The 17,349-nt window shown below is 33.4% G+C and overlaps 1 protein-coding gene across 1 annotated transcript; it reads left to right on the top strand.

Moving 5' to 3' along the window:
* The first annotated feature begins 7,659 nt into the window (after positions 1-7,659).
* On the top strand, positions 7,660-14,925 carry GH9C2 (glycosyl hydrolase 9C2). The gene is made up of 9 exons (XM_086458421.1): positions 7,660-8,163; positions 8,670-8,882; positions 9,550-9,750; positions 10,799-10,888; positions 11,234-11,398; positions 11,678-11,962; positions 13,226-13,574; positions 13,661-13,738; positions 14,109-14,925. Exons 1-9 carry the CDS (start codon positions 7,963-7,965, stop codon positions 14,405-14,407), a joined length of 1,881 nt encoding a protein of 626 aa, XP_086314547.1. The 5' UTR covers positions 7,660-7,962; the 3' UTR covers positions 14,408-14,925.
* The last annotated feature ends 2,424 nt before the right edge of the window (positions 14,926-17,349 follow it).

Genomic DNA, 17,349 nt, shown 5'->3' with positions numbered 1-17,349 from the left:
ATTTAAAAAAAAAAAAAAAAAAAGAAAGACCTGGAGGGTATTATTATATCCCTCCCCCTCCCGCGGCAAAAAAAAAAAAAGAACCTTTTATTTTCCCTAGTAAAGTCCTGGTCTTGTTAAAAAAATTTATTTATTTTCTTTTCTGTCAAGTTAAGAGTTGATATAAAAGAGAAATCAAGCAATCAATAGAATCTTGCAAAGGATAAGTGATGATCTTCTTAGTAGAACCCAAGATTAACTAAGAAGAATTTTTTTTATGAAAAATCACTCTTTTTTCTCCCATAGAAGTTGAAGATGAGGGTAGTTTATTCATTTTTATCCTTCTCACAAAAGTATATGATCAATCAAGGTTTGTAGATGGATCGGTTTTGAATGAATCAGGATCAATGAAGGGCTAATGCAATAAGGATCAACTTGTACCGATATATTATAAGCATACGATTAAACCCTTGCTAGATCATGTTTTTTCCTTTTCTTTATTTTTTTCAATTGAATCTCAATGGTAGGTTCCAAACCTTCATATATTAAATAAATATAAACTTCTTGTATTTGAATAAAGACATAAAATAATTTGTATAATGTCTGACACGTCATCAGATGGGGACCTATCAAACAAGGACATAGTTGATTTAGAACTGATCCAATTTGGATCCTTGTCCAAAAACAAATTCAAATCCACAAATTTTATATCACAATGCCCTCATCTTATTAGAGACTAGGTATTAGTTTATAAGAAAAAACGAGAGAATGAGTTTGAGAAAAAAAAATCAGATTTTAAAATTGAATGTAACAGAAAAATACTTAACTTAAATTTAGAGGTTGAGACATGCACGAATGCATTGTCCTAAAGTGAATTTTGCCCCTACTACGAACAACTCACAATTCAAGGGGGTACTCTAATTGAAACATCACAACGAACTTGATTAATTGAGTGCTCTCTCAATGTAGTAACTGTTGGAATTTAGAGGGTTGAATTAGAAAACCCTTTAATATTCATTTAATTGCAACCATATGGTAAATCAATCTATTAACCATAGGGTATTTAAATCCCATGTTTGCTTTATGCTTTTTACTTTATGCTTTATGCTTTTTACTTTATTGCTTTATGTTTAGTTGAATGTTTTGATTTTGCCTTGAGAAATTTTAGTCCCACATCGACTAGGAGAAGAATTGATTTGCAATTCTTAAGTAGTTGTGCTTCTAATAGCTTTAAAGTGGATAGAAGTAGTGGGCGGGCTCACGCGCGCACACGGGGTCTAAGAGGAAAACCCATGGTTCTAACTGGAATTTGGATCCACCGGTCCGAAAACCTTAATGCGTGTGCGCACGTACGCAGGGGGGGTGCAAATTCTCGGATTTACACCTCACGTGGGTGCGTGCATATAGGTCCGTTTTTTATTAAAAATTCTAGACGTTTTTTAAATTTAAATTGAACCAGTGTGTCTGTTCGGAACCAGTTTGTAACTGTTCTAAACAGTCACTTTCTCTTTTATTTATATCAATTGTTTAATCGATTTTAACCACTTAATTTTCTCTGCTATTTTTCATATTCTCGAATTATCAGTAATTTATTATTTGTTGTGAGAGCACACAACATCGTCGAGTTCGAAGTTACGTTCCAATTTAGAGTACCCTTTTGGATACGTGGGTTGTTGAATCCTGCAGAACGAACGCCTACAGACTGTGGTACTGTAGCAGGGGCGAATTTCGTTTTAGGACAGTGCTTTGTGCACGCCTCAACCATTTTCTTTTTAGGTAATATTTTTCTTTACATTCTATTTCGAAATTAAGATTTGTTTAAAACTTCTTCTCTCTTTGACATAAGAAATCAGTATTCAGAAACAACAGTAACAGTAATATTATAATGTAATAGTGATTAAATAGAGAATTTAAAATGAGAGTTGAGTGTTTAAAATCGACTAAACAGATGATTTAGTCCATAGCCTTTGTCTGTGACTCTCTATTGCACTGATTCAAAATAGACAATAATATGGATGACTATAGAAAATTAGCAAAGAGTGTCTCGAACAAGAAGAATTTTAAAACACATTTTGTTGGAAATTTTAAAATAAAAATTTAAATAAAAGCCTAGGTCAATTAAGATTTAAAATTTATTAACAAATTACATGGGTTAGATCAGATTACCTATTTATAAATGTATTGGGTTTGGGTTTGATAAATTTTCATAATAGCCTTGTCTAAACACGACACGACTAAACCCATTACCACCCCTACTTAGCCGTGTCTCAAAGTTTGAAAAAGCATGATATCCCAAATATTCACTAAAATTTGGAGGGATCATCTCGTCTAAAGAATTTAAAACATAAAACAAAGAAATAAAACTGGAGGTTAATGGATCTTAGACCCACAACTTTCAGGTCGTGGGTTCAAGTCCACCTTACCCATAAAAATAAAAACAAAAATAAAAATTGGAGGTTAATTAAGTAATTTCAACAAAAATAATGATTTCATTTATATTTTTCTGTCATTAAGGTTTCATGGGCATCAACAGCGGAGATAATGCCGGTCTTCTTTAGTGTCCTTTCTTTCCAAGAGCCCCCGGAACGTGTTCATGAGCTTTTATAATATATACTAATAATAATAATAATATTAATTTAGATTCTTGTTATTATCACAGCCGTCCACGATGACAATTTTTGGGTTATTCTCAATCTAGTAAGACACCTAATATTAGATTTTGAAGGGGCTAAGATTATTAAATACTTGTGCCACCTGTACGTCACATGCCCAATATGAGCCTAACCTTATTTCCTAGAATATCCACTTTTTTATGATCTTACATTACTTTTAAATGTATAGGGTTAAGCCCACCTTAGATTCAGCATTATAAACTTAGATGATTATGTGTAAGTTTTTTTTTTTTTTTTTTTTAAAAATTTAAAATCAATCCATGTAAATATTTCTAACAACACTAAAATTTGATTTGACGTGATAAATTCAAATGATTCAATTTAAATGACAATTTTTATGTCAAATTTAACTCATTCATCTATGAGATTTATAATATGAAGAGATAGTGAAATCTATTTATCTTCCACTCTTTTGCTTTGATTTCCTTGTTGACATGATACTTATCGTGGTTAATTTACATTAAAGTTGGTATGAAAGAAAGTCGATTTAGACAAGTTCGGCCATGTTCAATAAAAGCCGATTATAGTATATGTTAAAATATACATTCAAGTTTTTTCTTATTATTATCAGTAAGTTGAGGTTATAAAGGGCCCCACCTTTACATACATTCAAGTTGAAGGTCTTAAAAAATTTAGACAAACTTGAATAATGATAAAGAAAGAAAATATGAATTCATTTTCAATAATAGAAGATTTGATTTTGGACGAAATGTTATAGTAGAACATGATTTGTTTAGCCGACCCCAAATCTTTGGAATAAACTTATGATGTCATTGTTGTAATAATCACCTTTCAATATGAGACTCATCTTAGAAACCTTAAGAGTTCAAACTCTGGATTGAGGACTCTTAAGACGACACGTCTATGTTGGGATATTTTTTGCCTTACTGATTTAATTGATTTTTGAAAATCTAGTAAGATTGATGATCATGCATGGAAAGCAAGATTTAGGATTTGATATTTTATTTTAGGTTCCATAATTACAATGCCAATCTATGAAGCAAGTGATAAATGGCACATGATAATGAGAGATTTAAGATTCTTTGAATGATGTAATATACTTTAGGTTTATGGAGGATAATGCACCCTCCCTCCTATCATATAATTTGGGTTCTCAATGATCAGTGATTGTTGGATCAATCGACTAAATGGATGGATACTATTTCATGTAATTTTCTATGATTGGCCAATCCTTCTCAACAGTCAATCCAAATCGGATCACACCTAAAGTGCCAATGCACCTAAGTCCCACCTTATACATCCTTTCATACACTTTATATTACTTTTATCGTGCATTATTAAACTATTGTTTGTTACTATACCAAACAAAAATATGTGAAGGACTAATAATGTGAGAGAAGAGCAAACGCATAGGATCCCAATATAATCATGAGTCCCCTAGTATTACTATGTTAGTAAGGATTTCACCCTTACTAAGGGTCCTTCGGTTCACCTCTTGACATCCAAATGTAATTCTATGAATTTAAAAAAATAAAAATAAAAATCTCAATAAAATTATTTTTCACCATTGAATTTCATTTTTAAGTTTGGGAGTTATGTGGAAGTTCAGTAACCATCCATTTTCAAAACCTCGGGTCTAAGTCAAAAGATATTGTGTTTTTAAATTTTTTTTTTTTTTTTGGGACTTGAGTTTTTCAATGAAACTTAGAGGACTTAGGTGTTAGATTTCTGATTTGGTAATCCATTTGAATAAAACAAACCTTAGTAAGACTCAAAATCTTACTACGTTAGTAAGGAAAATGTTTCACTACAATCATTATCCCAAGGACATTTGTTTATTGTGACTAAAATAAAAAATGGAAAATACTTCTCCTTCTATATAATTAGAAAAGAGTTAAAAGATGAAACATCATATATATATATATATATATATAGGGAAATGTTTAGCACCCTAAGTTTTACCACACACTTTAACAAACGTTTTTTGTCCTACATGGGTTAGAAGTTTTGGAATGAGTTGATTTTTGGTGAGGATGATCTCTATGATTAGAAGATCATCCTCCCCAAAAATCAGCCCATTCCAAAATGTTTAGCCCCATGTTTACACGTTGAAAAATCGTGGACCGTCCATTTTTTGTAAATCAATTTTGATGGGATTAGAAGTTTTGGAATGAGCTGATTTTTGGTGAGGATGATCTCCTCACCATAGAGATCATCCTCACCAAAAATCAGCTCATTCCGAAACTTCTAACCCATGTAAGACAAAACGCGTTTGTTAAAGTGTGTGGTAAAACTAAGGGTGGCGAACGGGACCCATATATATATATATATATATATATATATAGGGTCCCTTTCAGCAACAAACATTTTGGCAAAACATTTTTCAAAACATAGGTTAGAGGTTTTGGAATGGGCTGATTTTTGGTGAGGATGATCTCTATGGTGAGGAGATCATCCTCATCAAAAATCAGCCCATTCCAAAACTTCTAGCCCCATGTTTACAAGTTGGGAAATCGTGGACCGTCCATTTTTTGTAAGCCATTTTTGATGGGTAAGAGGTTTTGGAATGGGCTGATTTTTAGTAATGATGATCTCCTCACCGTAGAGATCATCCTCACCAAAAATCAGCCTATTCCAAAACCTCTAACCCATATTTTGAAAAATGTTTTGCCAAAATGTTTGTCAAAATGTTTGTTGCTGAACATTTCCCATATATATATATATATATATATATATGGGAAATGTTCAGCACCAAACATTTTGGCAAAACATTTTTCAAAACATGGGTTAGACGTTTTGGAATGGGCTGATTTTTGGTGATGATCATCTCTACGGTAGAGATCATCATCATCAAAAATCAGCTCATTCCAAAACTTCTAACCCCATCAAAAATGATTTATAAAAAATGGACGGTCCACGATTTTTCAATTTGTAAACATGGGACTAGAAGTTTTGGAATGGGCTGATTTTTTGTGAGAATGATCTCCTCACCGTAGAGATCATCCTCACCAAAAATCAGCCCATTCCAAAACTGCTAACCCACGTAGGACAAAAATGATTGGCTAAAATGTTGGCCAAAATGTTTGGTGCTGAATGGGACCCATATATATATGGGAAATGTTCAGCACCCTAAGTTTTACCACACACTTTAACAAACGTTTTTTGTCCTACATGGGTTAGAAGTTTTGGAATGAGCTGATTTTTGGTGAGAATGATCTCTATGATTAGAAGATCATCCTCCCCAAAAATCAGCCCATTCCGAAATGTTTAGCCTCATGTTTACACGTTGAAAAATCGTGGACCGTCCATTGTTTGTAAATCAATTTTGATGGGGTTAAAAGTTTTGGAATGAGCTGATTTTTGGTGAGGATGATCTCCTCACCATAGAGATCATCCTCACCAAAAATCAGCTCATTCCGAAACTTCTAACCCATGTAAGACAAAACGCGTTTGTTAAAGTGTGTGGTAAAACTAAGGGTGGCGAACGGGACCCTATATATATATATATATGGGGTCCCGTTCAGCAACAAATATTTTGACAAACATTTTGGCAAAACATTTTTCAAAACATGGGTTAGAGGTTTTGGAATGGGCTGATTTTTGGTGAGGATGGTCTCTACGGTGAGGAGATCATCCTCACCAAAAATCAGCCCATTCCAAAACTTCTAACCGCAGTTTACAAGTTGAAAAATCGTGGACCGTCCATTTTTTGTAAACCATTTTTGATGGGGTTAGAAGTTTTGGAATGAGCTGATTTTTGGTGATGATGATCTCCTCACCGTAGAGATCATCCTCACCAAAAATCAACCCATTCTAAAACCTCTAACCCATGTTTTGAAAAATGTTTTGCCAAAATGTTTGTGCTGAACATTTCCCATATATATATATATATATAATGAGATCGAGGGCCTATTAGATTTGGACATGGTTGATCTAGATTCGATTCCATAGATGCCTGTATTTCAACTAGAGGTTGGGCTGGGTTCAGTATGGGCCATAAATAGGCCCAAAATTCTAGTATCAACTTGACCTGCATATATTGGCCCAAACGCAGACCACGCCAGTTGACTGCTCTTACAAAGGCCATTTTTTTAATTTTAATTTTAATTTTTTTGCTGAGCAAAGCCATTAAATTTTGTTATTATTATTATTATTATTATTATTTGACAATTAGTCGAGAGGGTTATTTAAGAGAATTCAAGTGGAGAGACCAAGAGACAATTTTCCGAGCTTTTTTGACTCTTTTGCTGCACCTTTCTATTTCCTGTTTTGGTCGTTTTCAATTTGAAATAGCTTGAGATGGGTTTAAAAAAAAAAAAAAATCGTAGAATTATTAAATAATATAAGAAAAGACTAATGATAAAAGATAAAAAAAATTAACAGACACACCCAACTGTTGTATTTTTATTACATAGATTCCAGATCACATTATAAAATTTAAATTTAGGGGGTTAATTTGTTACTCAACATACCTTGGAGTGGATTCTAATTGCATCAATTTGTTGTATCCAAAAATATGATTTGATGTTATAAAATTATAAGAATTTTTCAACACTTACAATTAAGTTTTAAAAGATTTTATTTTTTTGAATTTTTCATGAAATCTATAAGTCTTTCTTGTTGAATAGCTAATTTCATAATCTATGTGGGCTTAACAGCCCTACGTAAGATTTCAAATTTTACTAAGTTAGTCATGGTAGTGTGATTTATAAAGTAAGGTTTGTTCAAGTAACGAACTTATAAAAGGAGGGAGTTTTTGTAATAAAATTACAACAGATAGGTCTGCCTTGTAAATCTCTTTCTAAAATAAAATGAAAAATTACTGTGGGACTGAAATTAATTAATACCCCCACCGACCCTTTTCGTTCAGCCATTTTTGGCCCCCTCAAAAGGATAAAAGAAAAAAAAAAAAAAACAGTAAAAATAATAAACATTTATTAAGCAATTTATGAGGTGAAATAATAAAAAATAAAAAAAATTTAATAATCTCTGCCATGTTTCAGAGCTCTTGGGACCTCAATATATAGAGAGACTTGAGCTTCACCCATTTCCCCATTCTCTCTTTCTTCTTCCATTTTCCTCCATTTTAAGTCTTATAAGAGTCTCTCCTCTGTTTCTCTCTGTTCTTTGGTGGGTTTATCAGAAGTTTTAACTGATAAACCAAGCCACATTGCCATTTTTCCCCAATTATATCTCCTCTTTTTTGTGGGTCTTTGGAGAGAATTCAGGGGTTTGTTTTCTGGGTTTTAATTTTTTTTCCCTTCCTAATTTGTTGTTATTTCTGTCAGATCTGCATTTGGGTTTTATTTTATTTTTCTTTGTATTTTGTTCCATTGTGTTGAGTTTTGTTATGGAGAAATTTGAGAAACCCATTTCCATTGCTTTGATTCTGCTTCTTTGGATTCCTTTGGTTTTTGCTGGACATGATTATGGTCAAGCTCTGACTAAGAGCATCCTCTTCTTTGAAGCTCAAAGGTCTGGTTATCTTCCTCATAACCAGAGAGTTAATTGGAGAGCTAATTCTGGTCTTAATGATGGGAAGTCTAGCGGGGTAAGAAGCTCTTCTCTCTTCTTTCTCTCTTACATAATTTGGGTTGATTTAATCCTTTAATATTTATTATTCTCAATTTTTTTTTTCATTCTTTCTAGTAATTAATCCAAATTGGTTTTTGAATTTTTTTTTACCATACCCTTGCAAAAATATTTGTGTTTCAAATTTGTAGCCATTATTTATTTATTTATTTATGCTTAATTTTAGCTAGTAAACAAGGAGAAGTTGCCCATTTATAGGTTGTTTCTTTTATGTAGATCTCAATGTTTACAAAAGAAAAAAATTCATATTTTGTTAATTAATGAATCAGGGGAAACTTTTGAAGAACATCATGCATTTTTTTTTTCTAGACCCAATTTTTAATTTTTTGTTTTGGGACATTTCCATATTTAAATTTTGTCTAATTAAATATTTTTGAGAATTTATTCTACCAAAAGTTGCTCTAAATTTAAGTTTCTCCTCCACTTAATTTCTTCTTTGTATGTATGTATGTATGTATGTATCAGGTTGATCTAGTGGGAGGGTACTATGATGCAGGGGACAATGTGAAGTTTGGACTCCCCATGGCCTTCACTATAACCATGATGTCATGGAGTGTTATTGAATATGGGAAGCAAATGGCTACAAGTGGAGAGCTTGGGCATGCTATGGAGGCTATTAAGTGGGGCACTGATTATCTCATCAAGGCCCACCCACAACCCAATGTTTTATATGGAGAGGTAAATTACCTTTCATTTTCTTTCTTTCTTTTTTCATTTTGGTTTGATCTGTTTGTTTTTTATATCTTTCTGTATTTCTTGTTTGTTGACTATTTTAACTTTTCCATCATTTGTGATTTTTAAATAGTTAAAAAAGAAATAAAATAAAATTTGTTTTTTTTAATTTTATTCTGTCATTTTCATTTGTTTTTCTTTTAAACCTCTTTCATAACTGAAATTTAGAGGCCTTAGATCGTGTTATTAGTAGTTGTGAGGTTTTATATTAGCAGACTTTTTCAAGGCACCAATTAATGACACAATTAATGGTTTATATTGCCACACCAACTTTTCTATAACACATCTTTTGCTGAATAATATATCAAACTAATAAGGACATAGACACACCAAATAAAGTACCACTCCCTGAACCTTGAAGAGGATTGGATAATTAAGAGAAAAAATTGATTATTTTGTGTGTGGAAACATAAGTCTCTTGCTAATAGCAAAGAACATTTTTATGCACTTTGAGGACAAATGAATTCTCACTTAAATTGGGTGAATCAAAATGAGTAGTATTTTGTTAGTGTGAAAAAATAATTTATTGCCTTGTTTTTTTTATTTGGTTAATTTTATTATTATTTTCTCGAATCTAAAGTAATTTTTGATATTAATATTAATTTTGGATTAGGTGGGTGATGGAAATACAGACCATTACTGTTGGCAAAGACCTGAGGACATGACTACGGATCGTCGAGCTTATAGGATCGATCCAAGCAACCCCGGATCCGATCTTGCTGGAGAGACTGCGGCTGCAATGGCAGCGGCTTCAATTGTCTTTCGCCGCTATGATTCTGGTTATGCTAACCAACTACTTACCCATGCTAAGCAGGTTCAGTTCCTTACTAATGTTAACCATGTATTGTATTTAAATTGGCTCATTTTAGGAGAGTCTAACGTGCGCATGTGGACCACCTTGGCCGTTACTGCCCCCCTCAAGGGTTCATCATCTTAGTCAAAATTATTAATGTATTATTTAAGATGACCATTTTTTTTTTGGTACTGCGCATTTTAGCATAGTCTAAAATACGCATTTTGAAGAACGAGATTTGATTGGTCAACTGTTGAGAGTCTCTTCGTTACCATCTTTAGCGTATTTTAGCAGTCAATAATTGTCTCTGGCGCATGTTAGCACAGTATAAGACGCACCTATTTGTAGGATAGGAACTACACTGAAGTAGACCGCAGAAAACCATTCTTATACTATATACCTCAGTTTCTTTTGGGAGCGTATTTTAGCAGTCTTAACTTTGCTCATAAAAGATTCCACTTTAACTAATGTTATGTTATATCTGCAAAAATAAACCCTAGCCTATCCTATCTGATCCTACGCTCATCCTGGCGCATTTTAGTGTGTAGTCTTTTTAATTTTTCAGTTATGGTGTGCCATTAATATTGGTAGGTTTTCCCGGCGCGTCTCTTGGGTCGTTGGTTCCCTAATTACTTAATATTTGATCCTTAATTCTGACCGTTAGATCTGTACTATGAATCTGAATCGTACATTTAACGATCCGTCAAAAGCGCTTCGTACTTTGTTTTATCAGCACTGTGTTGTCGGTGGTAGTGGTACCGTACCTTCATCATCCACACGCGTCTCTTGCCTTTTATAAATAAAAATTTTAAATATCAAAAACTACCCATCGAAGTCTTTAAAAAATCCAACAACACCCCCTTTCAATTATGTAAAATGACGCAAATGCCCTTGAAGCCCTTTAGGAACGATTTTACAGTGAAAAAATACCCTTTAAAATGCGCTCTAAAGTAGTAGCTACAGCCTACAGTTTTTAAAAGAGTAATTTATTTGTAATTTTTAACATTATTTATTATTTTTTTTTTTTTAAATTATCTAACACATGTTTTTTTTTGTTATTTATTTTCAGCTTTTCGAATTTGCGGACAAATACAGGGGCAAATACGACAGCAGCATTACTGTGGCGCGGAAGTACTACCAATCTTATAGTGGTTACGCCGTACGTAATTATCTCTCTTATTTTTTCATCTATTATTAACTTCTTGGGCTGGACGGGGCTGGTCCGATTAAAATAAGCTTGTCTAAGCCCAGCCTGACCCAAAAGTACTTGGGCCTATATATGTTGTCATACTGGGTTGCTGATAGGTCTAAGCTCTCAAAAGCCCAAGTTTGGTATTGGGCCTATCACATCTTGACCTGATAACTAAATGGGTTATTGACACCATCCAAACCTGATCCACAATGGGTCGGGCAGGGAAGCATGAGGGCCTAAGGCGTGTTAACCGTGCACCATCCACTTTGGGAGAAGTTTTGCTAATATGTACATCTACATTTTCTTTTATAGGATGAATTGCTGTGGGCTGCGGCATGGATGTATCAAGCCACCAATGATCAATATTACTCTAACTATCTCGGAAACAATGGTGATTCATTAGGTGGGACTGGTTGGGCCATGACCGAGTTTGGTTGGGATGCAAAGTATGCTGGGGTCCAAGTTCTTGCAGCCAAGGTATAAGTTAGTCTCAATTTAATTGGATCTGGCCATGATTGATCCAGAACCAATCAGATCAGTTATCAAATTGGTTCTTTATTGGAAACTAGATTCTCTATCTAGATCCTAATTTATCGGATATTGGGTCTGATCCGATCCGTTGACAGCCCAATTGACAATTTAGTACATGGTGTGGTGTTTGATTGATATATAAACCATGAGGGCTAAAAATTTGAGAGTTTTTATTGCCACACCAACTTTGTTTGTAACACACTTTACCCATTTCTTTTCTTGCAGGTACTTATGCAAGGGAAAGCAGGCCATCACTCACCGGTCTTTCAAAAGTACCAGCAAAAGGCAGAGTATTTCATGTGTTCTTGCCTTGGAAAGGGAAGTAGGAATGTTCGAAGAACCCCAGGAGGTCTTCTTTTCCGACAACGATGGAACAACTTGCAGTTTGTTACGAGTGCTTCTTTCCTACTATCTGTCTACTCCGACTATCTCACTTCCGCAGGGAAAAGCCTAAAGTGTGCTGCAGGCACTGTTTCACCATCCGAGCTTCTCATGTTTGCCAAATCTCAGGTAATAATTATGGGGAATGCAAACGTCTAATGCTTCATGAGGATGTTAGCATCCTCCTCAACTTTGGTTTTCTGAAAACACTCTTGAATTGCATTTTTTATTTTATTTTATTTTTCTTTTAGTGCAAAAAGTATAAGTGTTTTGATCATCTTTACTACTATAATTAGAGAAAGTCGAGTAGAAGTGGTTGGACCTCACAATTTGGATCTCACAAATACCTTCATCTTTACAAGTAAACTTTATATAATCAGGTTTATTTTAGTCAAAAGTCAAGAAAATTGCAATCTCATGACCCTAAAATCACATTGTTAGTTTTCAAAGTCACAAAATATCCTTTTTACTACGTAATCCTCAAAACCATTTAATTAATATTTTAAATTATAAATAAGTGCTTTTGATACATGTGTTTGCACATGCCGTAGTGTAAGGCACTTTTGTAATTTAATTATTAATTGAAAGATGATGAAGGTAGTTAAAGGATATTTGTGAGAAATTAACTAATGTGTTTATAAGGTTGTGGGGTGTAAATTTATTGCTTTCTGATGGAAATAACCCTGATGATATTAAGTTTAAATACAAAATAGGAGCATTTGTGTAAATTTCAAATTTTGGTATATAAATGTTATATTTTTTATGTTTTAAAAAAAATACTATTGTCTAATGATCATAACAAACTTCTTTTTTGACACAAAAAACAAAATAATAAATACATTTCAAGGGTATTTAAAGAAAACCAAAGTTGTGGATCATACTAATCTTCCTAGAAAATCTTAGGGGAAATTATAAAAAAAAAATTTATTTAAAAAATTATTTTTAAAAAAGTAATAATTTTTTAGAATTTGTCAAAAGGATTCAAAATCAGCCCTTTTAAGGGTCGATTTTTTTAAATTAAAAAATTGAAAATTTCGGCCCTTAAAGGGTTGAATTTTTTTTTAAATTATAAAATTGAATATTTTGGCCTTTTAAGGTCTACATTTTTTTTATTTAATTCATAATTTTGGTTGTAATTATGAATTAAAAAAAATTAAATAAATAAAAGAATTTCGATTCTTAAAGAATTGAAAATTTGAATTTTATAACAAAATAAAAAATTTCAGCCCTCCTTTTGACAAATTATAAAAAATTGTTATTGTTTTTAAAAATAAATTTTTAAATAAGTTTTTTTTTCTTTATAATTTCCCTAAAACCTAATGTCTCTAAAAAATTTATAATTCATTAAGATTTGATCCTAATTAAGACGGTTGGAATTGATTAATCTTTTAGGTGGACTACATTCTTGGAGACAATCCGAGGGCTACGAGCTATATGGTTGGGTACGGAAGCAACTTCCCACGGCAAGTTCACCACCGAGCTTCGTCAATTGTCTCTATCAAGGTCAACCCTTCATTTGTTAGTTGCCGAGGAGGTTATGCCACTTGGTTTAGTCGTAAATCAAGTGATCCAAATCTCCTAACTGGTGCCATTGTTGGTGGGCCTGATGCCTATGACAACTTTGCCGATGAGAGAGACAACTATGAGCAGACTGAGCCTGCAACTTACAACAATGCTCCCCTTCTTGGCCTTTTGGCTCGACTTCATGGTGGACATAGTGGGTATAACCAACTCCTTCCAGGTATAATTTTTTTTTCTTTGCTTTTATACATTACTAGTAAGCTTTTGTTTAAACACTTAAATATTAATTTTGATTCTGTTGTGCAGTTGTAATCCCGACTCCTCAACCGATCATCAGCAAACCAAAACCCCTTCCACTACAATCCAAAACGATGCCTAGTCCTGGTATGGATTTTTCATTGTTTAGTAGAACATGACGTCATTATAAATAGGATATATTACTCGATTTTCATCTTCTATTGCCACACCAACTTTTGCTAACACCACCCAAGATGTGTGCCAATTCTATGTTGATTTACATATGAATTGGGGTGGCGTTAGTAAAAGTTGGTTTGACAATAGAATCTCTCTTTTTCTAGCCTGAAACGACTCCTTAAAACATCATTCGAGGCTAGTATTTTCTCATTTGTTTACATGAACTACATAGGTCATATTCCATCCAAAGTTCGATGTGATTGTCATTTGCTGTGATTCTTTTGGGTTTAAGTGAGAAATTATATTTTATAAGCTTATAAGTGAACCTCATGTTCCACAGCTAAATCTTCTGCTCCGATTACAATTGAGCAAAAGGTGACCGCATCATGGAAAGCTAAGGGGAGAACTTACTACAGATATTCTACAGTGGTGACCAACAAGTCTACTAAAACAGTGAAGAACATCAAGCTTTCAATATCAAAGCTTTATGGTCCTCTATGGGGCCTCACAAGTTCTGAAGGTTCCTATGGATTTCCTGCTTGGGCTAATTCTTTACCGGCTGGGAAAAGCCTCGAGTTCGTTTACATTCATTCAGCCTCTCCGGCTGATGTTACTCTCTCAAGTTATATCTTCTCTTGAAGAGTGAACTCAAAAGAGAGTTCAAAAAGAAAGGTTTGCTTCGTTTTCTGGGGTTTTAATGTGTAAGAGTTGTGCAGATATAGAGAGTGCAGTCCAGAAATGTTTTTTTTTTGGGTTAGTGTGGGGGGTTTCATTAGAGTTTTTAGATGAAGTTCTAGGTTTAAATTCAATAAGAATGAAGGTTAGGAGGAGAAAGGTGTGAAGAGACAAAGAAAGGGTGCTCATCCTCTTTCTCCTTCACTTCATTTGGTTATATATATATATAGAGAGAGAGAGAGAGAGATTGAAAGAGTGAGAAGAGACAGGGAAAGTAATGGGAGATTAAGAGGAGATATCTCAACTGATTTCAAGTAGTGAAGGTGTCTTTGTATTTAAAACAGCTTTCAAGGTTTTTTGTGATATGAGGTTGTAATCTTGACAACCTTCTTGTTTCCTGTTTCTGCAATGGAAGTGTATTTCTTCTTTGTTTCCAATATGTTTTAAGCTGAAATCAATGGGATTCACTGTGGTTTCTTTTACATTCCATTTCTTCTTTGATGTGCACTCCAATTTCCTCATATTGAGGATTTTAATTTTGCTTAGAGCTAGGTGCTTCAACATTAATCCATCTTTTCGATGTAAGCCATTGTTATTGTTATATTGCAATGCACTTAAGCATTATCCCAAAATTTTAGGGTTAGCTAAAATGTATCTTGTTTCTCTATTTAATTGTCCAAAGCCATGTCTTATATAGTGAAAATTTATTCATATCTACTTTTGTAGGACAATAGTAAGGTCAACTATGCTTTATGGAACTGATTAATGTTGAGCAATTAAGAATCGTGTTAATAAATGGAACTGATTAATGTTGAGCAATTAAGAATTGTGTTAATAAATTGAGTGTTGCAAAGATAAAGATATTGAAACATGAGTGGAAAGACTTGAAAAAATGAAATTAGAATTGAAGACATTTGAGAAAATAAAATAATTCTAAGAGTAGATAAACTAAATGCAAGTGAATAGAGATGGTTCAGACGCGCTCAACAAAGGTCGATTATAATTCCAATCAAAAGAAATATAAGTTGAAGCTCAACAAAGGTCGATTATAATCCCAATCAAAAGAAATATAAGTTGAAGGTTTCAAAAGAGTAAGAGGAAGACAAACGAACTTTGATGCATACAAAGAAAACATGTATGAACTTAATAACTGAAAACTTGACTTTAGACAAAGTAGAAATGAGGGATTTTTCCCCGTACCTCATTTATCCCATGGTCTGAGAAAGCAAGTAGTTACAATCTGAGATTTTCCCCTTAATCTTATTTAGACCTTAATTTATCTTTTTGGATTTCTTTATCTTGTAGAACCCCATGAATTGGGTATAAGTATAAAGTACTTTCTTGGTGTACAATGCATCCAGGAAGATATTTCCATGGATTCCCACCCTAGGAAACCTGTATTTCTATGTTGGACTCCCAATGCCCATTAAAAGTCTTAATCTATCTCCTGCCTAATGAATTCCCTAGGGAACTAGCTTGTATTGTTAGGGAGGATGTCAATGACTGAGCATATGTAAGACTGTAATGGTCTTCCCTTTAATTTATTAGTCGATGGGGATCTGCTTAAAACCCCCATTACCTTAAAAATAAAATAAAAATTGGGAGCATTTCATTCATATTCTAGAATCTGATTCTTGCTCAGAATCCGACGACATGTTTGGTTCAGATTGTGTAACTGATTGTTTAACAATCATAAACCCTAATCATCTAAAATCGGAAAAGGTTGTGTATTGATTTCACTTTTCTTGGTGAAGGCAAGCATTGCATTTTTTTTTTCCTTTAGAAGTTACCAACGTATTCTCCATTTTTTTTCTTTTTTTAGGTTGTAACACGCATTCTAATACTACTCTCACCAAAGGACACTCAACTTCTATACTTTTCTACCTCGCTGCCTTTTCATTACAAACATGAAGTGTAAATTCCATGTCGACAAGCATCTTCTCTCTCTCTCTCTCTCTCTCTCTCTAAAATGCTATCCATCATTTAACAAATGTCTACTGTATTTGATCTCTCTCTCTCAATATGTATATTGATTGCCTCAAAGAAGCGAAGGTCAAATTCCATAAGCATGAACACATCAAATCCCTTCGTAAAGAAATTCTTGTTTTATCTGTAATTGTTGAAACCATTTTTGGTCTGGACCTCATAACGATTTCAGTTAAGAGTTCAAACCAGTTCCCATGAACTGATTTTAATAACACCCAGAATCATGATTAACAATCCAAACCAGATGCCCAATTGTTCTGGTGTTTTACAAAGCTGTTTTTCTCTGATAAACTCCGCAGATTCCAATCCTATTTTGACCCAGTCGATTCTATTTCATTGAACCAGGCAAAATAAAATCCTACCAAATTGGTTCAAAATGATTGAACCAAACTGATTTAGATTTACAAAGTAATTAGTTTTTCAATTTAAAACTACGTAAAATAAAAATGCTACAATCACTCTGTTTTATATCAAATAGCATTACTTTAAATTCTTAAACAATATTCAAATAAACATAAAATACTTGATTGGATCATGAATCCAGCAAGTTGTGTAACCCCAATTTTATTATGGGAAGAAACTGAGACCCTAGTGATCCTATTATGACTCAGCTAGGTTAAACCTAATCTAGATATTGGCATCCATCCCAACTTGAACGTACCAGATTCCCTTCTTCCTTTAGAAGAAGATAAATAAATAAATAAAATATCTTTTTAAACGTTCATCCTTAAACATCCCCGTAGTTCACAAAGTTTAATGCTGTTTCAGAATGTTTTGGCAGACCATTTCGATTTTGGTCAAGACTAGAATAAAGAGAAACACTGATTCCGAAATATTGAATGAGTTGAAAATATTTCTGATTATCTAGTAATGTCTCCCCTACTATTTCAGTTCTTCTCCTAACCAACACAAGATTCAAA

The sequence above is a fragment of the Akebia trifoliata genome, chromosome 11 (genome assembly GCF_017979445.1).
Source record: "Akebia trifoliata isolate Shusen 1 chromosome 11, ASM1797944v1, whole genome shotgun sequence".
NCBI lineage: Eukaryota > Viridiplantae > Streptophyta > Magnoliopsida > Ranunculales > Lardizabalaceae > Akebia > Akebia trifoliata.
Note: the sequence above shows the minus strand (reverse complement) of the source record. Positions and strands in the feature narration are given on the sequence as shown.